General features: G+C 36.6%; 1 protein-coding gene across 1 annotated transcript in view; it reads right to left on the minus strand.

Annotated features, from left to right (window-relative positions):
• Positions 1–25,407, minus strand: part of B3GLCT (beta 3-glucosyltransferase) — a 51,069-nt gene that overhangs the window by 12,776 nt on the left and 12,886 nt on the right. Inside the window, exons 4-9 of the mRNA XM_042014208.1 lie at positions 24,653–24,762; positions 9,855–9,931; positions 6,320–6,431; positions 3,678–3,814; positions 2,776–2,839; positions 97–228 (exon numbers count right to left, since the gene is read on the minus strand). Coding sequence (XP_041870142.1) covers positions 97–228; positions 2,776–2,839; positions 3,678–3,814; positions 6,320–6,431; positions 9,855–9,931; positions 24,653–24,762 — 632 coding nt within the window. The remainder of the gene's footprint in view (positions 1–96; positions 229–2,775; positions 2,840–3,677; positions 3,815–6,319; positions 6,432–9,854; positions 9,932–24,652; positions 24,763–25,407) is intronic.

Consider the following 25,407-nt stretch of genomic DNA (forward strand, 5'->3'; position numbering starts at 1 on the left):
TTTCTCAAGTTTTGAGATTTTTGAACTCAAGTATTATGCATTTTAGTACGAGTTTTACTTCTACTAAGCAAATGGTATTTAAAATATTGTACTTACACAAAGTGGCAGAAAATTACTGAATGTTGTTGCACAGTGATCAACCTTATACGAGTCCACATCATCTGTGCAGAACTCAGGTACTGGAGTAAGATGTGGTCCTTCCCCTTTCTGCCAAATGTACAGGGCAATCTACCAAAATTGGAAACATTTATATCAGTAATTAAACTAGATAAAAATTTTCAGGGCGTACAAAGAAACCACATTACAGGACAAACTTAAGAGGAAAAGTGAAGAACATGGGATGGTGTAGCAGATTTGTCCCTTAGTTGATTAACTAATTCCTCCAAATTCTGCCTGTGGCACCACGCTCAGAGCCAGGTATTGGCTGTTGGCTCTTCCTGTTTCTTCCCTCATCATTCCCTGTGACTGGAAGGACAGAGAACACTAGTTATGCTCCTGGGTCCTTTAACCAATTGACCCTGTATTAGTTTGGAATTCAGCCATTCAGAATTAATGTCTATCACATGAACCCACACAAAGCAGCAATGCTCCTAGACCACAAAGAATATTTGACAATTGAAACTGATCATGAATTATTTACAAAAATTCACAATATGCTAAAATTTCCCACTGAAAAATGAAATCTTCAATAGAAAGCCTTAGAATGGTGTGAAGCTGTTTTATTTCAGAGGTGAGGTTAGAGTGCTATTTTGGGTTGTAGCACAGTATGACACAGGGTTACTAAAAACAATGGAAACAGATTTGTAATAAAAAGACAAAAATAGTCTTAATCCTAGTTCAAATCTAATGTACATCACAAAAAATTCTGTTACTCAATTCCAGCTTTGAATAGGGACCAGGGAATATGCTGTATATTGTACAGTTACAAAAAGTCTAAGCAACAACCTACAAATGAGCAGCAGCACAACAAAAAATACTTTACCACATCTGCAAGATATGGAAGTGATATAAATGTTATGGATATAAGAAATAGGGACTTGGAAAGTAATAGGGTAAAACAAACAAAAAAGAAATAATAAAAAGGATGCAAAGCACAACAAAATATCAAAGACTGCAGGCAAATGTTATTAGGACTGTGTCAAACGAAAATATTTCTTATAAACTTAAACATTACACACAATCATTAAGAACAGCAGATTATATTCTTTGATTTGTTGTCAATCTTGATTCACACAAGAAGAGCATAGATACAAAAATGGTTTAAGATGGAGAAGATGGTGATTTATTAAATAAATTAGAGGGAATGGAATTGTCTCTAGGGAGACACGAGACTGCACAGAAAGAATAACTACAGGGCTGAAGCAGGTTATCAAAGGCAATAAATTTGAAATGAAACAGATGCAAAGACCTGCTACAGAATAATAAGTGGATAGAAGCCATTTTGTTGGTTGAGTGATCAGTTGTTTTTTTACTAAGCAATCTGTGGCCCATAAAAGGAATGTCTCTTAATGATCTTTTCTTATGACATTATATTTAGAGACTTTGTTAATGGTGAGGTAGACTGGAATACTGGGAATGTATGAATTATTTTGTCTTTAAAAAAAAATTAAAATAAAATGACTTTGTGAAGCCCAAAATCTTGCACTGAGAAAAATTAACAAGAGGAAAAAACCAGCTTCTTGTCTTGCTTCTCACAGCAAAATGAAAGCTGAGAGGGATCCAATTGTTTTTGAGAAATACATCAGTCAATGAGGGGAAACTATGTAAAATAGTGGTTTTGCACAAAACCAAATTAATTTAAATATGCTACAAATCTATAGTATATAAACACACTGTAGATTTATGTAGTAAATGAGGGTGTTTATGACCATTACAAGATCTGAAAAAGCAGCAGCAGTTTTATGTAAAGTTGGATTTTTTTCTGGACCAGAACAACAGTTTATAGATGACTTTCAGGAACAATAAAATAATTAAAATTGCTTCAGTGTCACTCATAATTTCAGGCCAAAACCTTAATCCTGTTCTTCCTTACTTCTTGTTCTTCTTCTTCCTTATTCTTATTCTTAATCATATTCCTATTTCAGGCCAGAAGCTTAAACCAGATTCATCCCCCTTTTCCACCCATGGCTCAGAAGTTCACTTTGGTGACAGTTAAAAACCCTGGACAGCACAAACATTTTAAATGCAGAAAAAATTAAAAAGCTTCCAAAAATGATACTCAGATACTCTTTCAGAGCCTCCTTCTCATGTTCCTTTTGGTCTGAAATACCTTCTGCCTACCTTTTGAAACAGTTGCGTACCAGAGACAAAAAAAAGTCCTTCCTGACTTCCATGCTGCAAGTTGCAGCACTGATTGCTCACACAAAGGTTGGTTCCTGAGAGTATTTGCTGCAAACCCTATCATATTTAGCTCTGAGAGTCTGATTCAGAAAGTGAATGAGGGTGGCAAGTATCTTTATCTACTAAAACTCACTTCAGCTTATAGTTCACGAATTGGAATTCTCTCTCTTTCCTTACAGAGCAGTCCTTAGAAGGTATCTTAATATTTAGAACCATGTATGCATTCATTTATGAATGCAAGCTTATTAATGGATTTTTCTATGCTTAAAATATAGTTTTAAAGTATTACAATATTCTAAAGGAAGGAAATCTAACATGCCACTGCAGTCAAACTTTTTAGCAATGTTTAAGAATGATCTCCTATATCCATTATGATTTAAAAGCATTCAAATATACAACCTTGTGACCTTTTTTCTACCTTTTTTTTCTGCTTACCTCATGCTTTAAATCTATTGTAAAGTCTGACTTCAGTGGTTCGCTCTTCAACTTCTTTGCAAGCCTATACAATTAGAGATGAAAAAATTTAATCAAGCATATTAAAAAAATCAATCACTAGTGCATGCAGGAAAGTGTGGCTGATATTACTGACCATCTTATGGGGGAAAAATAATAAATCACATCTCTGTATTTACTGCCTCAAGAAGAAACTTATATTTATCATATAAATCCTTTTTTTTTTTCTTTTTAATCTGAGCAGTGTTTTGATGTTAGTATTAATTTTCAGCACACACATTTTGATACACTCTTCCTGACCAAAAGAAAGTTCTCATCTGGAGTAGATGGAGAGTTTGGCATAACATTTTCAACAGATTAAAAGCAGCAGTGCATTTGAAGCTCAGTATTGATCAGCATCTCAAACTGCAGACAATATTCTCTTTTTGTGTATTGCAATGCACAGTATTTAGGGACTTTCAATTTATGAGAACATCAATCCTTGCTACAATAAGATGCATCTGAAATCTATGAACTTTTCAAATCTCATTTGAAAGCATCTAAACGTCTAATCTGAATTAAATATCTATCTTACAGCAGGAGAAACACTTCTAAAGGGCAATGCAAACACTCTAAAACCCAAGAATAAAACCACTGTCTGGGGGAGAATACATTTTTAAAATTACAAGATGGTATTGAACTACTTGAACAACTAGTACTGGACAACTATTAGCTAGTTGATGTAGGCAGAGTGAAGGAAAACAAATCACATGCACAGCAATGATACAGAAATCTATTTCTGCACTCTTGTCTACTAGTAAAATCTGAAGTGTTTATAATAATTATGCTTGGAATATGTAAAACAACGGAGAATAAACAGGAGAGATTAAAAATTCAATTCTTACTTGTTAACAAGTGGAATGCTAAGTGCCCAACCAGCAGCAAAATCTGGAAATTTAAAGACTGTAGGATTTTCAGCAAAGGCATAATGGTGAATTATTGTAGATTCTTCATCATATAATGCTTTACCTAAAAACCACTCCTGTAAAGGAATATAGGAAACAATTTTGTTCATCTACAGCATCCTTTTAGTGAAGATGACGACTGCATTCATGCTGAATAAAGCAAACCTGAAAACAAAAACAAGGGAAGCATATTGTTCACAATAAATAATCTGGACAAAAATTGTACTTGGTAAGAAATTAAACTAAAGGTAGCTCTCTGAAATCAAATACAGGCTGCATTTTCAAACTCCAGAATATGCCCTGGATTCCACTTGTTCAAAGAACACTGAATCCCAGAGTCATAGAATGGTTGAGGCCAGAAGAGGCCTCTTCAGATTATCTAGTCCAATTCCCCTGCTCAAGCAGGAGCACCCAAAGCAGGTTACCCAGGACTCTGTCCAGTCATGTTTTGAATACATTCCACAATCTCTCTGGGCAACCTGTTCCAGTGTTTGACTTCCCAAACTGACAGCTCTCTAGACAAGACACTCCAAAGCACTGTATTCAGGAACTTCATACATATCAGTTTTGAATTTCCATCCAAACTGGCCTCTTCTACACTAGGGAACTCAAAAAGAGATTTCAGCTGTCACACCCTCACTGTCCTACCACAACATTTTAGGATTCTCACAGACAAACTGTTCTTAAGACAGATCTTTTACCCCCTTTAGTTATCAACAGGTACTAAGTCATTGCTGGCTATCCACATGGGTTATTCATTCTGGACATCTTTGGGGCTGTAGTCTACCACCCTGCTAGGATGACAGGAAGAGGAGTGGCACATACAGTTTGGTTTAACCTTGCTGCTGTTTTCCACTATGAAAGCACAGTTTGAATCAACCTACTGTTGGAACACAGCATCACAGAGGGGTTGAGATTGGAAGGGACCTCTAGGGATCACCTGGCCTAACCTCCCCTGCTCAGGCAGGTCCAGCTATAAAGCACAATGCTCAGGACCATGTCCTAATGGCTCATGAGTTACCTCCAAGGACTGAGACTTCACAATCTCTTCAGGCCAGTGCTCATTCATCTGCACAATAAAAAAGTGTTGTCTGATGTTCAGGTATAATTCAGCATCTGAGCGTTTGCCTTGAGGTCTTCATCTAAATAAGACATTCCTCACTGGTTTTTAGTTTTCCTGCAGTCAGTAATGCCCTTGGTTATCAACACAGGTCATTTTCTTAACATTCCTCCACAGTCTCTCTCAATGCTTTGAAACATTTGTTTTCACTCATTATTACATTCAGTACTACACTTGGATCAGTCTCAACATTTCTGTTACTAATCTCTACATATCCACATAGAAAAGCTGCAGATTCATCAACAATTCACATGCCCATTGCAGACCTCTTAATGAGATAAACGTATACCAACTTTTGATTATGCAGACTGCTGAGACTTTAAAATGAATAGTGAATGAGATCATTCTGATATAACTCAGCTTAAATTTTGGGCCTGATGGACTACTGCTGTATACAAGGAATGGACAGCCACACTAAGACGACGATTACTATGTACAAAAGCAAAATGTTTCATTTTCCTTTTATTGCAGGTTGGAATGTAATTTGTTATCTTATTAGAATCTGTGTGTAATGCAAAGGACAGACACTAAAGCTGGCAAAAGGGCAGCATCTAGAACAAAAATGTTCGTGTTTCTATTCTGAGAATATCAATTACAAGTAGGTGTTTCTGAAACAGGAAAAAAAAAGGATATTCCAAAGGTCTGAATCTATTCAGTCCTCCATTTTGAAGACCAAGTGTTTTAAAAGGTAAGATCTCTGAATTGCTGTTATTATTATTACCATTTTAGAAAAGAATTGTGAGAAAACACCACAAGGCCATGTGCCTGAAAAAGAAGTAAATATGCTAAAGTGAGTCCTGAAGCAGAATTACAATAAAGAAGCAAAACGTATTTCACACAGAAGATTTTGGCTTCTTTTATTACAGGCAAAGGACTGACACAAAGGTGATTTTTTTCTGAACACTGAAAATTCTAAATATTAACACCTTTCATGTCAGTTGCATTGCCAAATTTTCTTTGCTCCTTGGTGACTGTGCTTCTATTTTGTTCAGCAAGTCTTTTGGTATTGTTTCTTTGGTATTGTTTGGTATTTCTTTGGTATTGTTTCTTTTCCAATAGGTACAGAAGACTTATCACCAAGACAAATCAGAAAGAGAATGCAAGTAAAACACCCTACTATTTTTTACATCAGAGACAAACTAACATCAGGCATTCTATCTGATGATAATCAGAATTGATAACAGACAGGAAAATGGGGAGAAGGGACCACAAAACAGACTACATTCATCTTTTTATTGATGGTACATATTCACAGAAAAAATGGTTTCTCTGCTCGATTTTAACAGTTCTTTGACAGTTAGACAGGTGTTTGTACTGCTTCATGTTAAATACCTTGCTCTCAGCCTCAGCAACAGAAATCCATCCCCCTATTAAGGTGTTTGGACACATCTTTTCCAACATTTGGCAAAATACACTCAATCACATTCAAAAAAAAAGTCAAATATCTAAATTTTTATTTCACCTTAGACTTGTCAAATCTTCTGAGTGTTTCTAGTAGTTTTACAACTTGTATTCTTGTATCTTCTTCACAGAAGAAAATCCATGAGGAGTTCCTACCATAGGTAACAGAGAAGCTAAAAAAAGAAATAAACATTTTACTAATAAGGTGGATTATAGCCAAAATGGCACATTCAAGGCACATTCCCCAAATATAAATAGTTTGCCATCAATTCTTCATTTACACAGAAGCAGAAAATTTTACTACCGATTTAGAATTACACATCAAAGGACTACAGTGAATAGATAAAGATACTGACTCTGCAGCTACCTATTCATAAAGCACCAGCTATTCCAGAAAGAAGGGAACAGAGATACATAAAGAATTTCTATTCAGAAATGTACAGGTCTAATAGCCACCCATGAATTCTGACGTCCCTCAATAGCAGTTTAAGTTACCTTCCCCTTCTTCCAAGGGGCCCCACCATTGGCTGTCTGACAGCACTGCAGCCACTGTCAAAATGCCTAATGAGAGCTTTTCTCACAGCTGTTGGACACTGATCATTCCCAACCTAAGAACTTCATTAGCTTTTCCAGTACAGTGAAACTGTACAGATTGAAGGGATTCCTCACAGATAGCAATACTCTCAATGCAGGATTCCCGAGTCCCTCAGAAAAAAGCCACTCCTTGTTTCTCTGCTCCTCCCACCTTCATTCTTCCACTACTTATCAAAACAAAGCTGTAGTAATTAATAACATCCTAACGGAAAAAATCTACAATCTTTATTTGTCCAGTTTCCTCTGCATGGCTTTTACATCGATTCAATTTAACAAATCATCTGAGGAGAGGGATAAGAAAACCAGTACCTATAAACATCACAGTCTGCTTTCTCCACAGCACTTCCTACTGATAAAATCAGCAATGAAAAAACCAGCAGAAATGGAAGTCAGCAGAAGTAAGTAAAAAAGTTTGATTGGATCATTTATGTTTTGGGGAATGATGTTTGCCCAAAATAAACCCCAAAGACCAAAACCCACTTGAAAAGCCAAACCCATCATCTGAGGAAAACTTAAGCTAGAAAATGTGTTCCCTGCCTCTGCAGGTATTGAAATAACATGCTAGAAGCACCAGATGGTTGCCAGGTGTTAAACTAGTTCAGTCTTTTTTCATCTGGGACAAGTTATTGTGCTTATTATTTGGGCTGGGGTAGAATTAATTTTCTTTACAGTATCACGACAGTCATCTTCCTGCTGAGCTACCTTTCCTCTGTGTCTTGCAACACTATTTGACTATTCACTACTTTCTGCTTAAGACACTTAATCTGCTAAACTACAGTAGCCAGAAGAACTCATTCATCCTTTCAGCTCATAAAAGCATATACTTGGTGCATAGTCAACACTGAAATCCAGCCAATTCTCTGCCATTCAGCCAAGCAAAAAAGATACAATCAATTTGGAAAAACACTTCCTAGCTGTCCCCTCTAAAACTTGCCAAACAAGTACAGAAAGGGTATCAGATACACCTCAGGTTTTTAAATATGTACAGTACTTAATACCCTGTGAAGTCTGCAGGCTTTTCTCTCACACGTTAGTGCTCAGCTAGAACTTCAAGACAGAAATGTGTGGATTTACATGAAAGCAGGTGGGTGAAGTGCAAAGGGAAAACACAAGAATGACCCCTACAAAAAGAATTACTGCATCTTGCGAATACAGCACACATAAGTTCACAAAAATAATTATCAGCTCATCTAGCTATTGATGGACAAATATAATGATTCCCAAGGCTAAGTACTTAAGGCCTCCAAGAGAGTCTAATTGAGACCTCAGAGCAGAAAAGTTTGGAGTTCAGACTACAAGGGGCCATTGGAGATATCCAGATAAGATCCTGTTTTGGATAATTTCTTAAAAAGGGATTTCTTCTCTGCTGAATGAACATGGTTACTGAGAAGAAATGTAGCAGGCCTTCTGGGCACAGTAAGGATTCTATGTCATAAGATATCCACTGATTGTATCTTCTGACATTACATATTTTGTCCAGCTTAACGTGTGTCCAAGAACTAAAAATTAAGAATTTTCATAATTGCTTAGAGACCTCCTTAAAAATGCTGACAACTACAGGACTGAGAAAAGCTGTTTTTTCAAAAGCAGTTTTCTGATACAGATGCACCTTATATCACAAGTAAAAGCATCATCAGCTGCTGCAGAATGGGCCGACCTCCCTTCTTCCTCTTTTGTCCATTAAGAAAACAAAACAATAAAAGCTTCAAAACATCAACATACTTCCAAACTGCTCCATGTCTTCATTTGCCAAAAGTACTAAGTGAAACAGTACACACAAGGAAACTCATACTCCAGAAATCTCAAGATGGAAATCCTCTACTTAAGATTCCTCTTCTGATTTCTAAAGAATTCTCTTCTGCTTTCTCATACAAATGAGCATTTGTATTTTTGCTTTTAGTTTTGTTATCTTATAAGAGCTATATCTGTAAACCCTATCACCAAGACATAAATAATTAAGAAGAGGAACCGCAAGGTCATTGAAACAGGAGCTAAGCAGGGAAAAAAAGAATGATTGATAGTTGGAACATCATCTTCCAGTTTTTTGATTTACTTCAAATCTCTTTTGCTATTTTTCACAGTTTACATATATCTCAAAGACAGCCACTATACAAACACTATTTTCATGTTTCTACACACAAAGCAGAAGGAAAAATATCCTGTCCTGCAATCATTCTGATATGAAAACCTCACCCTGAATAAGTCTACTAGATTACATGAACTAAATTAAATTTCAAGAGGCTGCAGATTTCAAATGCAAGCTTCAGGCAAAAGATAGTCTTCAGCATCACGGAGCTTGAGGATTTCTGAAACAAAGTCATTGTTTCCTGACACTTTGCAAGATACTACCACTACTACCATATAAATGTAGCAGGTCTTCCTTGAAGCCATCTGCATAAGCTAAGAAGAAAACATATTTGAGATTTGAGATGACCTGTCTTTTCTGATCATACTAATATGAAAATTGGCCATATAAGCATCTAAAAAGATGCTGAAACCTACAACTTCTCACTACAGAGACATACCACCTCTCACAAACAATAAAAGCAATAAAAAACCCAAACAGCTATTATGATACATCAAAAAAAAAAAAAAATTACTCCATTCAGTCAAGTAATCTGAAAGATCAAAATTTCTGTAATACTTCACACCTTACACTATAAGAACTGGGGACCAAATAGAAAAATGCACATTTAAACAAGTTGTTTCTTTAGACTAGTTTACTTCCCTAATAATTTTTACATGCCCAGTGATTTGAGGAAGGTAGTTGCTCAGTTAAATTCTATTATTACTGTTCTTTTATTTAAAATAGGTTCCTCTGATTTAGTTAAGTTTATCAGAAAATTGCTTTGTAAAACACAAAAAAAAAAGTACAGTAAGAAAGTTAAAATATAAGGTTGCAACTCTCATTAAAAAACTTTGCTTCTGAAAAAAGAGGTAACTAATATATATATTCTTGGTTACAAAAACTTCTGAAAATAACTGACATTCATTACACTTACTCTCTCATTAATGGCAATATTGTCCATGCACCTTCATGCCTGTTGATCTGATGAATAAGCAGAACTGTAGGCAATTCCTTTAAGAAAAATAAAAAAATTCCCATTAAACTTGAATTATATATACTTTCTTCCTAAGTATCAATTAATCTTTAAAAAATTATTCTGGAATGACTACTTAGTTTTCATTGTTTTTGACTGGCAAGTAGCGCTGAAGAATAGATGACTTAGGATGGCCTGAAACAAGGTGACCTGCAATTTAGAGATAGTGCCTCTTCCAACTCATAATTTCTTAATTGTCTTTTAGTTATAAAGCTAACAGACTTCAAGTTAAATGCTTTGCATAAGAACCCATGTAATCAATATACCATAGTAATCTCCTTGTCATACCATAAAATCCCATACTGTAAAGAAGTAATTAATGTAGGGTATTCTACAAAGGCTTCCATCGGACAGGCATGTTACACACAGCTTAAGTGAGAGTTCTGACACTCTTTACTTTGAGCTGAGCTTCGACCTGTCACACTAACATCATGACAAAACCCATGGATTTACACAAAAATCAAAATGAGGAGCCAGCATTTTCTTCTTCCTGAAAGATCAAAGAAGCTTTCCTATGAAGAAAAATATTTCTCATAAATTCCTTTGCTCTTTTGTTACTTGAAACCTCTTTGATGTGGCAGATCCCAATGTCTAGCAGATAAGCTACCATTCTGGGGTAGTTTCCAAAAAACCACCATTTAAACACAGCTTTCTGATAAACTAAACTGCACAATTTGGAATACATGCGAAAAGCTGGATACAGATACATCCCTTAATACACACACAGTACCTCACTCCATCAACGAGTCCAGTCCTCCACTGCAGCATCATTCTGCCTGGATGTGACACCAGCTAAGAGAAGGGAGAGGTTCCCCGCTCACCTGACAGTCTGACAGGGGGTTACTGCCCACAGGAGCATGGGACTCAATACAGAATTCAGGGGAACAGCAGCTTAGGCTGGCACAAAACTTCACATGAGATGCTTAGGAAAGAGGAAAGGGTCAGGTGGTGGGTGGTTTAACTCCAGCTGGAAATTAAGCACCAAAGAGCTGCTCACTCAATGCCCCTCTTTCCCCACCCTCGCTGAAACCAGGACAAGGAGAAAAAAACATTGGTAAGTACAGGGGAAAAAGGGAGCTGGTCACTTGTAACAAATTACTGGTCAGGACAATTGTCTGGCCATGCCCTGCACTGATCACTGCAGTCTGTCCTGTCCTTAAATCCCACTTCTAACTCCCGGGCAGGAGGCTTTGTGTGTCTGTATTTGGAGACCTGTGTTCCCACAGCCAGAGAGAGGACCATGAGTCGTAGGGGTGCACCTGTCTCTCCAGGCCCTAATCCTTTTCCACTTACAGCTTGCGTATGTCAAACATTCCTGCTGGATGAATGCTTTTTGTGAACGATGGCATTAATATAAAATCCACATGTAAACACAAAAACAACTTATTTTCTAAGAAAAGCTCTAAGATAAAGTTTACACTGTTTGCTGACTCTGTCAAGTTTACTTTAAATCCTTTTTAAGGGCAGTTAAGCACAGTACCTAAAAATACATAAAACCTCCAAATTTCATATGCTAAAGAAAACATCACTACTGCTCTAAAGAATAACTGTATCTCCTAGGAGTGCATTAACCTTACACAAAAACAAGGATTTATGCTATTGGAATGGCCCAAATTGAAAAGAAACAATGCCAAAACTTTAATTTGGAACAGGATATTCACCTGCATCTCAAAAATCAGCATTTCTGATTTATGGTTCCAGTTCAAGCCAACCTAACAAATATGTTTCTGCTTGTTTTCAATTTACTGCAAACCAAAAGTTCAGAGGTTTTTTTTTGTGGAAGTGGCAAATCTTAGTCAGAGTATGCTCAACATCTTGTATTTCACTAAAATGTAAGAATGGTAAAATTTACTTTGGTATAGTTTTATTTTTATTGATTTTATTTACTTAATTTATATGCTTATTTTTATTTTTGGCATAAGTTTATGGTAAAACCGTAAAATTATGTTTACTTCTGCGATGGCAGATAGGAAGATAAAAGAGCAGACCTCTCTCTTTACAAGAACATTTATTTTTACCTGCAGTTACACTAGTATTTGCAGGCAGCCATGCATTTCATGGACAGTAGGATCCAGACAAAGAAAAAAGTAGTTAATAATAATATACTCAGTGTCTCTATCACACTGAAGGCTGAAACTGGATTAATTTTAGATAAAAACAGCATTTGCCCATGCAAAAGGAATGAAGTAAGTGACATAATCTAAGTAGCTGTACCACATGCTCAGTTATCTCCTCTTTAACAAAAAGCCAGCAATTTCCTTTGTGCAGAGCAAAGGAGTGAGGATAAAGAGAAAGCACTCTCTCTTGAGCTAATTCAATACTTTTACAAGGTATCTTTTCTCTCTGACATTCTCATAAACCTGCTCTCTTTCTCTACAACATAAAAATACATGTCCTGCATGATCCTTTCCTTCCACTCACTTCTACTCATGCATCAATTCTAATTTAATAAAGGAGATGCTTCAAACACACTGTGCAGGTAAAACAGCCTCTTTCAAAAATACTGGAGGATCTCTGTTGCTTTTCCTCTCTCATTTCATGTATTCTCACTTTGAATCTAGTGGAACTGGGCTGACCTATTCATTTTATTTATGCTGTCTTCAGTACAAGGACAGAAAAAAAAGCAAAATGTAGCTGATGCCAGCTTTGAGGAGCAGAAGGGCACGTGCAGTCAAGGTAACGATATGTAACTTCCACATTGTGTCTGTCTGTCTCATAAAACTCTCCTACAAATGCATCCATGGCCTGTACTGCATTCACTGGTAATTCTAGCTTGAAACTACTGTTTTTACCATTACAAACCACATCTGTTTTCACACATATCAACATTTTACATATGACACAAGTAAAGTATCTTATAATCTAAACTAAAAAATTTAATCACTTTTTCAAGACTGAGAAACTACCCTCCCCACTCTCACAACTGAGCTGACTCTAAAGGGCAAAACCAAAAAATGGAATTGCTTGTGATCAGAAATACCATATAAGACATTTTTACTCCAAATGCCACTTACTCTATCAGCATAGTGAGATCAGCAATACCTGCCACAGATTACAATTGCAAACTCTATACAAACAAAAAACTAAGTGTGAATAAAGGGGTTAGATCCACATTTTGAAACCAATTCTAAAGACACAGCCTCACACAGCCTCATTTGTACCTTAAAATCATTTAGTATTTTTTATGCAAGTTGAAGTATGAAGATGCTAGCAACACAATCAATTTCACAACAAATAATTGAGAGAACTCTGGTTCTTGAATGTAAATATTGAAAGTTCTCTTCATTAACGTGAAAAAACTTGGAGGAATACTATATCCAATAACAAAAAGGTAATTCATAATAAAATAATTAAGAACTAAGTAAGGAAATTGTTAAGCTGAAATAAGTAGCTGTTTTCTTTCTGCACTACATGCAATTTCATATTAATCTACCAAATCCTATATAAGAAATGTGCAATTTATAGAGAACAAAACTGTACAGTGTAAAAACAAAGAAAAACGCTAAGGTTTCACAGACTACAAGGCCAAAATGGGCTTCTGTATGCACCCAGGGTGGCAGAGATCACCCCCAGCTAAACCTGGATTTCCAGGCTAGGTCACATCCTCTATGACCCTCTAGCAGAATTTTGCTTTGCTTTCCTACAAAATAGTTCACTGAATTTCATCTAAGCATAACCAAACCTTGCCCCAAGTGTATTGTTTTGTGGGAACATGCTTTATTAGAACACAATTCAAACTAGATCTTGCTCAGCACTATTAATTGTATGCCCTATGTGACATGATTTTGCAAGTATGACATAGAAACAGATATGGAACTGCGGTAAAATGCAAAACACGACAGTAATGTGTTCCTTGTTATATTACTGAGTCACCTGATCAGAGCAAAAAGCAATCTTGTAATACACTAGAGAAAAATAAAGTAGTGTATAGGAATTTTCTCCTAATGAGTCCAGTTTGCTTGTATCTGCAGGTGTCTTGCATATATCCCTGTGCTTTGTGAGCTTATTAAACTGCCTCATGCAGCCCAGAGACGGGGGGCAGGAGTGGGGATCTTAAACCCTGAGCACTGCTGCTGAACTGCACAGCTCCAGAATTAGAAAGGTTTTCCTATCTCTACGTACCCTACAAGCACATAACAACGTTTTCCCTACTCTCATCTTCTTTTCAGTAATCAATCCTAAGACACATTCAGAGCTAGCCTACCTTCTCAGCCTTCCCTTGGGAGGTTAAATAAGCCAAGCTCTTACAGTCATCTGCTGTGACTACTTTGATAAAGAAGAGCTGTGAATACATATGAAGTCTCCCTACAGTTTTATTTTCACAAATATGCCAATTCTGTAGACATCCTGAAGGATTTCTAAAAGAAAGTAATAGCAATAGTAAAAGAAAGTAATAGCAAATCTCCTACCTCTAAACCCAGTGGGTCAGACAATTGGGTGGGAATTGCCAGCTTCAAACATTACACCGAACACTACATCTTCTCTATATTCTAACAATTTGCTTAAATATTGAAAATTACAATACACATTTCAAATATTTTTCATGTTTTAAAGACATAAATATCAATTTTATCAGAGCCCCATGTCCAGGAATCCAGGACAAAATATTATTTCAATAATTCCATTCAAATAAAACTCATGGATGATTTAAAGTACTATTTTACAACACCACTGTAAAAGAACTTTGCTTCTGTTTAACACATCAGTTATTTAGGAGCTTCTCCAAAGTTGTCTAGTTCTTTTAATTCCTTGCTCTATTTCTCCCTTTAGGCTGCATCCATAGAATTGTAGCATAGTTTTGAGTTGGAAGGAACCTTTAAAGCTCACCTAGTCCAAACCCCTCCAGTGAGAGAGACATATTAAATTACATCAGGCTGCTCAGAGCCCTGACCAGAATGATCTTAGATGTTCCCAGGGATGGGATATCAACCACCTCTCTGGGCAAACTGTCAGCCTCACTGTAAAAAATTTCTTCCTTATGTTGAGTCTGAATCTATTCTCTTTTAGTTTAAAAACTTTACCCTTTTCCTTATCATTACAGGCACTAAAACAATGCTGTTCCCTTCTTTATAATCCCCCTTTAAGTACTGAAAGGCCACAATAAGGTTTAAAAAAACCCCATGATAACAAAACCCATATTCCTAATAAAGCATAGTTTCCAATAATAATCTTTTGCTCCTCAGGAAGCCCAAAGTAATAAAGTACTATTTTCCATTAGAGGAAATTTCTACTTCTGTCCTACTCTCAGATGCCTGGTGTCATAGGTTAGCAAGCATAGTCCCGGAAGGGACGTCCTTGCTAAGGGGTGCTTACCGTTTCCTCTGGGAACTGATAGAACCTATCAGCTGGCCAGTTTGAATATGGACAATTCTCTAAGCCACTTAAAGTTGTGATCACCTCTGTGATCCACATTTAAGAATAGGCAAACTCCCCCTCCAAGCTCTCTCTCGTTTCCGGCGCTGGGACAAGTGGCTGCAGGCCCCGTGTGGGGCCAGCGGGCCCGGCCAGGCCCTGCCTGGGCCAGGCCGGGCCGGGCCACGGCCATCCTGGAGCCATGGACCTGTTCCAGCCATGGAACCCCCCCACTGCCTTGCCGTGGGCAGCCGGAGCGGCTCGGCTCTCCCCCCTCTCCACTGCGATAAGAAAAATTCAACATTCCAGCTGCAAAGCTGCAAGGCCGAGGTGAGATTAACCCTTTTATTGCTGTGAAGAGCTGAAAACCTGAGGGAAGAGAGAGAGGAGATGCTTAAAGCTGAAAGTCTGTTGTGAAGCTATGATATATCAGAGTATCCTGTTGTAATTTCATGAAGATATGGGGGGTGGAGTGTTCAACTCGTGAGCAAAAGCACCTGCGCTGAGATAGGCAGATGCTGACGCAGCTGTAATTTCATGAGAAGTTTGGACAGGGAGAGATGAACCAGATGAGGACTTTTGCTCCGAACGGGAAAGGAGAAAACCTCAGTCCGTAGAGATGCTCCCAGAGATAGTCCTAAAGATGAAGATGATGAAGACCCTTTGCTCCCAGGGAAGGAGAAGGGCCTCTGTTTTTGTTTCTGAACGGCTCAACCTTAAAATTATACCCCAAAAAACTTCAAGAGTGGACCCTCGAAAGCAGTTGCGGGAAAAGCTGCAAGTCGGGGGAAAGGACTCACACGCAGGCAGAGAGACTCCTCTTCCTAAATGGACTGAACGATATTTGGAAGTGGGCGGCTGTCTCATTGTGATAATGTTTTCATAGCATGAGCAAGAAGAGACTTCTCTTTCTAAATGGACTGAACAAGGTTATTATGGAAGTGGTAAACAGACTGAACATCTTAAGGGTTGTCTTTTCACATTGTCAGTGGGAGAAGGGAGGAAGGTGGGGGGAGGAGGAGAGTTCTGAAGGTGGTATAATCTTTTTTCCTTCTTCTTTTAGGTCTGTTAATAAACTTCTTTATATTCTTTCAAGTTTGGTGCCTGTTTTGCATTTCTCCTAACTCTTATCTCACAGCAGATAAACAGTAATGAGTATTTTGGACCAAACCACTACACTAAATTGGTGTTTCCGCCCGGTTACAAACCGAACCCGCGACACCTGGTTATCATTTTCAAAAAGACCTGAGTTTTTATAATATATTATGGGTATTTCAGAGAGCTCAGTGAAATGCCATAGTGTTACCCTGCTTTCACAAATCAAGAGCAAGTACTTTGTGCAAGTCTGTCATCAAATGATCTTACACTAAAGAAAACATGGAAGCATTTACTTAATTGTATGGAAAAAATAACTAGAACTTAAAATAATATGAAGTGTTCCTGACAGTAACTTCGGAATAGAGGCAACGACAACAAAAAAACCTCCCAAAAAAACCAAACCAGAACAAAAAACCCCAAACAAACAAAACAAAACAAAACAAAACAAGATAAAGCTTTCTACGACAATAATACCCTGTCACAAAACCCTATAATTATCACTGATTAAAGTTTTTCATGTAGGAAAGATGCTGGCAGTCACTGATTTTGTATTTTACTTATTTTCGACAATAGTGGGAGTGAGTTTCAGCAACTGTATTACCACATGGCCAATTCCTAACATGCTGCCTAAACTTCCCCCAACTGGAAAATCAGTAGAAAGTCCAGTAAAGTTTTTTGTGATCCAGAAATAATTCACCTGTGCTCAGTAGTAATCAGTTACTTAGATTTGCATTACGTTGATGTGACACTCCAAGATTTTCCTCAACTATTGGTTCAAATGACCTGCAGCGAACCATCATACAAAAATTTATAAATGTGCCTATGCTTTCCAGTAGCAGGAAGAAAAAATGTGTTGACAATTGCCTCCAACCTTGAATTGATCATAATTCAGATGACCAGAACATGAGAAAACTCAAGAAATTACTAAAATGAAAATAAGTATTTCCCCCCTCAAATATACATTCATCAACAAATTAATAATGTGTCCCACTCCTCCCATCCAATTAGTAAAAAACCATGGAATAGTTCTAATTTAATTTACACTGGGCTACATGTTGAACTTGCTAAATAAAAAGTGTAGCTTTGGAGGAAAAATCTCATTCAATATGAAAGTTATCACCAATTTAGTTTGCATTTAATTTTCTTTTTCCTCCCCTAGGATCCTCCATCTTCCCCTTAGATATCCCATATCTTCCCTGTTCTGTTCTTTTGAGAGCTACTGATCACCAACATCACAAATTAAATACTATTTTGTAACGAGACAAATAAAAAGATATGGAAAAAAATCTTGAAAAGTTTTGAGTGCTTATTTTAAATGCTACCACAGATGTGTATAATAAAACAATAGCCTAGAATAACAACAATATATTGCAGTAAAGTGTCATTTGTTTGGTCTTCACTTGAGTGAATAAAAAACAGTGAGGAATACTTTCTCCAGAGCTCAGAGTTTACAAGAATTCTAAATAAATGCAATCAGACAAAAGACAGACATGAGGTATACAGTACATAGCTATTATTCATGAAAGCCAGTATTAAAGATGAACCGCTATAATTATGTTGCCAATTGGTCTGAGTAACATCTTCATTTAGAATGTGTTTAAGACAGAATTTTAGTATTGTAGTTGATAATATTAGTGTGTAAAATGAGTTTTTACTTAAAAGCAAAATCTTTCTGAATCCCAACCAGTGCAAAAAAACATTTCAGGCTGGATATTAGGAAAGATTTCTTCACTGAAAGAGTGGTTAAGCATTGGAACAGGCTTCCCAGGGCAGTGGTGGAGTCACCATCCCTGGAAGTGTTCAAAAACTGAGCAGATGTGGCACTTCCTGATACGGTTTAGTGGGCATGGTGGTAGTCAGTCAAAGACTTGATGATTTGAGGATCTTTCCCAACCTTAACAACTTTATGATTCAAGCAATGAAATTTAAGCAATGTATGGGGTTCAGCTGATTGTTTTAATATCAGCAAAATCAGCAATATAAGTAGATTTTTTTATCCACAGAAAGCCTGAAGCATCTTTCACTGACAGCAAGATTGAGACAGTTGTCTCCCAAGCTAAATCAGTGTGACACATGAGGGAGCAGGTCCTTTCCCCACAACAGGCTCTGGCCAAATAAACCCAATGTACCTTTTATAACTAGGAAAGAAGGGAAGGAACAGCAGAGTAGAAAGAAGCTTTCACAAGGCAAGAAATTTGGTGTATGTATTTCAAGTACTGGTATAGATGCTCAGGAGAACTTACAGGAACAAAACAACTGTCACCAGGTAATGATTTTAATCTGATGATTTAGCAATTCTAGTCTCATGTATACTTGAGCACTCTATTCAGAGATGACTGAGCAATTTTAATACAGCCAACAGCACTGGAGGAGAAAGCTTTATAACAATCTCTTATTCTTTACTAAGGAAAGAAATACCTTAGTAAAACGGGTTCGTTCAAATCCTATTAAGTATGCAGAGATTGCTGCAGGAGAGGCTGAGACACTTAGCCTAAAGCACTTTAAACTTCCAAATTTCTTGTATATATTTTGCCCTGACATGACAAGACATCTCTGTGAGGTGACAGGTCCTATTTTCTGCATTAAAAAAGCCAAGGCAGTTACCACACATTTGACTGGTAAAAGCAGCTATATAAAAATGGTATATGATGTGTAAGGCAGGGCTGAGGGGAGCCCATTCATCACTACTAAAACATTTAAAAGATCTCATTAGTGCAGAATTATCCAACTTCTACAAATTCCTTTAAATCTGCTAAGCATCCATTAGAGGAATATGATCCTGTTCACCTTCCAGCACTACAGTGTAGGTAACTTTTACATTTTCAGCAGTTAATGAGCTAGGCATCAATTCTGCTGATAATAAAGCCTAGCAATTGTCAAAAGGATGCCAGTACCTTTGCAGAATGAGAAGCAAAGGCATATTAGAAAGTCAAAGATCAAACAATTAAAACAAAAAGCCAGGAGAACTGCTGGAGGAAAGCAAAGAAAACAAAAGTCACTCAAATGTGTAAAGCCCTGCAAGTTGGCCTCCAAGAGATTTAAGACAACTCTGAAATACATTTCCAAAACTAAGCAGTACACTTTTCCTGGAACAGTTCAACAGAACAGAATTTAGAAGCATTTCAGAACATGAGCACCCAAATATTGAAGCCCCAGAATGAGCACTTTAAAATGCAAATCCTAGAAGGAATGAAGCATTATGAAGAAAGACAAAGAAAAATGACCAAGAGAATACTGATATTAGGCAATGTATGCAAGCAGAGTAAGTAACACAACATAAAACAAACACAGGTGCTAACATAGATAAAAAGGTGGAAATAGGAAATTTATACACTGACCACTTAAATACACACACTTATTAGGGTTCTATATTGCAAGCTCTCCCCACATAATATAAGTGTCATCAGATTTGGAAAATAAATGTAAATATTAAAGTTATGGATGATGTTACAAACACAAGAACAAATAAATCCTTGCCAAAAAAAAAGGAAGTTGTTGCTAGGAAGGAAACAAAGGGCACACTATTATTTTAAACAAAAACCCGAAGGGAATTGATCTAGTAATACTGAGAAATCAAAAACTTTAAAGCTTTTGAAGTTAAACCATATCTGTTTTAATTATAAAAATAGAGTTGATCTTGATATGGTGGAAAACCTTGCCATAAAGACAACCTACTGTAGACACAGAGATGGAGGGGCAGGTCAGAATGTAGTCCAACACTTCACTTAAATCTGTTAAACCTTGTTAAAACCGCAAGATCAAAAAATGAATCACCTGATCAGCCTCAGCTGGAAAGTGGCTTCCATGGAATGGGAAGCCATTACAGGAGGGAGAGAAGTAAACAGGGTTTTCATACCAGAATCCTGAATTTAAGCAAGTAACTGAAAATTGAAGCAATAGGTATATTATGCATTGCATTGCATTTATGGCATTAATTTTGAAAGGTCTCAAGCAAGTTGTATCTATTTTATCTAAACATACAAATCAATTTAATAACAACTCAGTTGCCTTGAAAAAGAAGTTTTTCCACTAAATTTTCTAACTACAACATTATTAACTTGCATGTGAGCTTTACAATAAGTTCAGACCTAGTCCAAGAACTACTGGGAAATTTTAACTACAGAGCTTGTTGTAGGTCAAGAAGAGGAATGTATGCCATTCATTTGTGGAATATATCTATTATGGAATGAAATAAGGAGAATACAGCCCAAGAAAAACATTTTCAGAGTTGTTTCTATCATAGCCTGATAGTATTGAAAATTTGAAAATTTCAGGTGAGATATGGATGTCAGAATATAGTGAATTCTGAATTTGTTGTATTCTGAATATAGGAAATAGTATTAAAACAATAACAGAGGAATACTTTAGAAAACAGAACTTCAGCTAGCTTCACTCCAGCATCTGAAATCAAATGTGAAAACAGAGCTAGGAAGAACTTCAGGAAATATTAATTCACCCAGGATGTCTCACTAGCAAATTAAGGAAAGAAAAGATAACTGCCTACAAACTCCCTGAAAGTAATCTCTCAAGAGATGGCCAGAACATCAATAGGAACAATTTGGAGACAGATAATTTCTGATAGGAATGTGGTGATGGCTTAACATACATACCTCAAAATTGAAGCAAACTAATTTTACTTTTTTCCCCCTCTCCAATCCTTTAACAAAGAAATCTTCCGTATTATTAAAACAGTGCATGCTGCCATCAGTACAGCCTAGGCAATTAAAAATAACAGGTTTTTAAAGCACACAGTCCGTGCCCAATGGTCACTGGCACCTTGGCAACAGATACTGTGGCCATGAACCTAATGACACAGTAACACTGACACGGGCACTAAGAGGCTTTTCAACACCAGAGATCAGCAGCTAAGACACTGAGTTACAATTAATTTGTGTTGAAAGGAGAAAAACAGAACCTTGTGTAGGCATGATCTTGTAAGATAACGAAGACACTGAACTTCTGAGGCACAGACCACTGGCACAGGCCAGCTGGGTTTCTGATCATCTTTGTTCTGGCTGCGCTTCAGGAAATAGGATATTGCAAAATTGTTTTAAACAAACAGGAACAAAACTATAGGATGCTCCTAACATTTGTCACTTGTTTTCACATCAGTCAACTGGAAATTGGGGGACTAAAGAAAAAAATGGTATTTTGAAAGTTTAATGATGATATTAACTAAAGCAAGCACTTACTCATGAAACATAGTATACATCCATTTCCTACATACAGTTCCACACTTTGGACTGCACCTGTTTCATTCAAACTGATGTTAATAATCACTACAGTAACAGTCTCACAAAACTCACAAAATGAGCAGTACTTCCCTTTATATGCAGAGGTATTTTAAATGTGTGAAACTTCATTTCTGTGTGATGTCACAATATACACGACTTTGCTAAAAACAAAGTAAGCCCAGTAGTAAAAATACTGCAAATCAGAGTTACAACACTTCTATAAAATGGAATTCATACTTCACATCATCTATTACTCACATGGAAGTATGTGACACTCATTTTCATTTTCCAATACTCCATGGTAAGAGTTTTAAAATATTCTTACATTATTGGTTTATTGTTTTGTTGTTTTGGTTTTTTATTTTAACTCCATAATGAAGAGTATTAATTTGCTATAGTTCTTTTGGTAAACATAGGACCCCATTTGAACTCCAGACTTTTCAGGAAAAATTACAGTTTTTTGAATTGGCTGAGTGTGTTCAACATAAGAACCCTCAGACCCAAAGCAAAAAACCTCTTACTCTACCAGACCAGTTTTCATAGGGAAATACACAGACTTTTGTCTTCTAAACAGTGTCACAATGACGGGCAATTAAAAAGCACTGACTGCATCTAAACCGGTAATTTTTCCAAAACTTTATTTTACCTGTGTTCTCATTTTAAATGTAATAGCTGAAAAGTAATCCTGATTTTGAATTTTTTAAGACAGAAAGGGTGTAGTCCCAAATATTACCATTTTATGCTCCCAACAGCTTCCTCACTCTTATTCAGTGCTTCTTACGAAGGTCTAGTTTACAGAGGTTAAATGTTCAGGAATCTCAGGAAATTAAGAAGATTGGTAGAAACTGTAATGAATTTTTGCCATTGTTAAATTCTAGCTGAAGAGTTTTGGTTAATGTTCAATAAATCGCTATGGAAAATGCTTTTAAGCAAGAGCAAAATACTGACATCTACTGGTGACTGCAATTACAGATTGGTTTCACATTAAAAAAATGTTTTAAGTACACTGTAGAAGCAAATAAACGAACAAATCACTTGTAAGCATTAATATCAGTTACTTAATCCATTTTGAAGTGAGACATATATGCTAGTTTAATGAAGTAACACAAATCTAGCAGTTGGCTTCCATGTCCCACTTTAAAACAGTAGAAAATAATTAATGAAACCTTATGGACTAAACATCTATTGCTTGGGCCTGTAACAACAGAGGAGTGAACCTGATAATTCAGTCCTTTGTTTCGATACAGCAGTTGTCCTTTAAAACACAAGGATTTAACTGGTTTTGCCCGAAACTAATAATTTCATAGGTATTCTTTGCAATGAAAAATGCTAACTTCAAATGTTGATATGCAGGATTGCAGAGATTATCTGCCCCATCTCCCTAATCAGCATTATTGGGTCATACCTCACTGTGGCATTGTGAGTTGACCAAAACAATCAAGGCATACCAAGTACCTGCTGACTATGACCGTTGATTCTTTTCCTGTACACTGATGGCTTTCCCCTTTCCCCAAATTTCAGATACGAGATTTTTGGTGGGATTTCCATCACTGATTCTCTTAAGTCACCATGACTGCTGTTGAAGAGGTAACTTCTAATACTGGAAAAGCATCACCATTTCAGCATTCCCTTAAAGGCATCTCCTTAATTAGGCAATAAAGTTTTTTAGAAGCCACATCAGTTTCAGGTACAACCCTGATTACAAGAAGATTTTACCTCTCTCCCACAAAACATATGCCTGCCTCACTGAAAACATTTGTACTTCCACTAACTGAACTTTTCATTACTCATATTCTGCAACATCAATTACAGAACTCAGCTAAAATCCTTGGATTTAACAACTGACACCATAATCCTCTCTGCACACATTGTATCTGAACACTTGTCTCAATTCCGAAGAGGACTCTGAAAGAGCAGAACTCTGTAGAACAAAGGCTGTTCACATGACTGATTTCATTAAAGGATTAAAAATTACATTTAGAATGGATTTAATTACAACAGGTTTGATAAGCTTGGATAAATGAAGCCTAAAACATCCAGCAGTCTGATTTAGGCACTACAAGACTAATGTACTTAAGACAATTTACATTAGACTTCTTTTTCCTTTACAACAAAGAACATGGAAATGAAAAATAGGTCAAATAACCTCACAGCAAGCTATTTCACATCAGGGGATGTGTGCCACTCTTAAATTTTTCTTAATTTTATAAAAGACAAAGAAAATAAAGTATTGTTTATGCACACTGAACTTTCAATATAAGTTTCTTAAAAACATCTTCTCTCTAGGCTTAAGCTTTACAAGTCAAATTTCACATTAGAATGTTAAGTACAGCATGCAGCTCTCAGGTCAGCATGACCCACCAGCAGGTCAAGGGCAGAGTGCTCAGGCTGCAGAGGGGTGGCAGAGCAACAAGGAATAGTTAGGGAAGGTGCTGCATCACTGAGGGACAGGGGCGAGGGAGGTGTGGAGGACTGCTGCATCCAGAAGTGGGGAATCCTGCCTTAGGATTTTAATGCCCACACACATTTCTGCTCTACTGCCATGATGTCAAACTTGTGCAATGAAATTCTGACATTACAGCAATGAAATCTACATTACAGCAAATTCATTTGCTCTATTAAAATACTCACCTAAAATTATTCTAACTAAGAATTAAATTGTTATGTTTTTCACTTCATAAAGACTACATAATTTTTTTCTTTTTTTTTCCATAAACACACTACAGTCATATTGGAAAATTGCCTTCTTCCAGGTCTTTCTTATCATTTTTGCATCAAATGTCATCCAAACAATAACAGCTGTTACACAAAAAAGTTGATAGTTGAAATTAGAAGTACTGATAAATCACAGCATACAATCAGTAAATAACCAGTGAAATAATTTTCTTATAAGCACACAGAAAACAACAAAAGAAATAGAATGGATTTGATAAAAAGGAAACAAACCTCAGTATTTTTAGTAAAATGCAATAACAGCATATATAACAAGGTGCACTTTATATTATCTCAACATACCTTTCCAAGATCTACAGCCTGTTTCAAAATATCTCTTTTTAGATCTTCTGCTCTCTTGGAATGAAAAGAATTACTTTGACTCTGGATGACAAATACAATTCCTTTTAATTCTGTAAACAAGAAAATAAGAAGATTTAAAGACAAAAGAAGTTATTTTCTGATTTGCTCCAAAGCTAGTGAGAACCCAGGTGTGTGTGGGAATCTATTACCCAGTAAGCTATTCCTTTAATTATACAAACATTTCATGAAATAGTAAAAAGGCATTATTTAACACACACACACAAATCCAAACCAGCCCTTTTAAAGATTCGTTTATAAAGAGCATGGCATGACTGGAAGATGTGCAGCAGTTAACAGTAGTCACACTCATGAGGTTGCTTTTCCTCCAATACACCAGCATTCCTTATCATCACAGTTAAAAGGTGTTAGTCAGAGACCAGCATCTCCCCTCACTAGGAAACGCATGAACATGAAACAGAAAAGATGCTTCCCAAACAAAGACTTTAAAACCCTACCCAGAAACGAACATCAGATGGAGAAACACACTCATGAGAACACTAAGTTGATACTCTTATCTAATATGACAGCATCAGTATCTCACAAGTCTTCACAGTGTTTTAAGGCATCATAAGTAAGAACTTCAAACAGGAGAGAAGACTGCAAGAAATTTAAAAGACAATAATGAAGCAGCTTTGCAAATGTTTATGGATTATAAAAGTGCCTGTTATAAAGTACAATAGATCATGACACAGGTG

The sequence above is a fragment of the Corvus kubaryi genome, unplaced genomic scaffold, assembly GCF_017639235.1.
Source record: "Corvus kubaryi isolate FWS band 111438036 unplaced genomic scaffold, C.kubaryi_AGA036_p1.0 split1-65, whole genome shotgun sequence".
NCBI classification, from domain to species: Eukaryota; Metazoa; Chordata; class Aves; order Passeriformes; family Corvidae; genus Corvus; species Corvus kubaryi.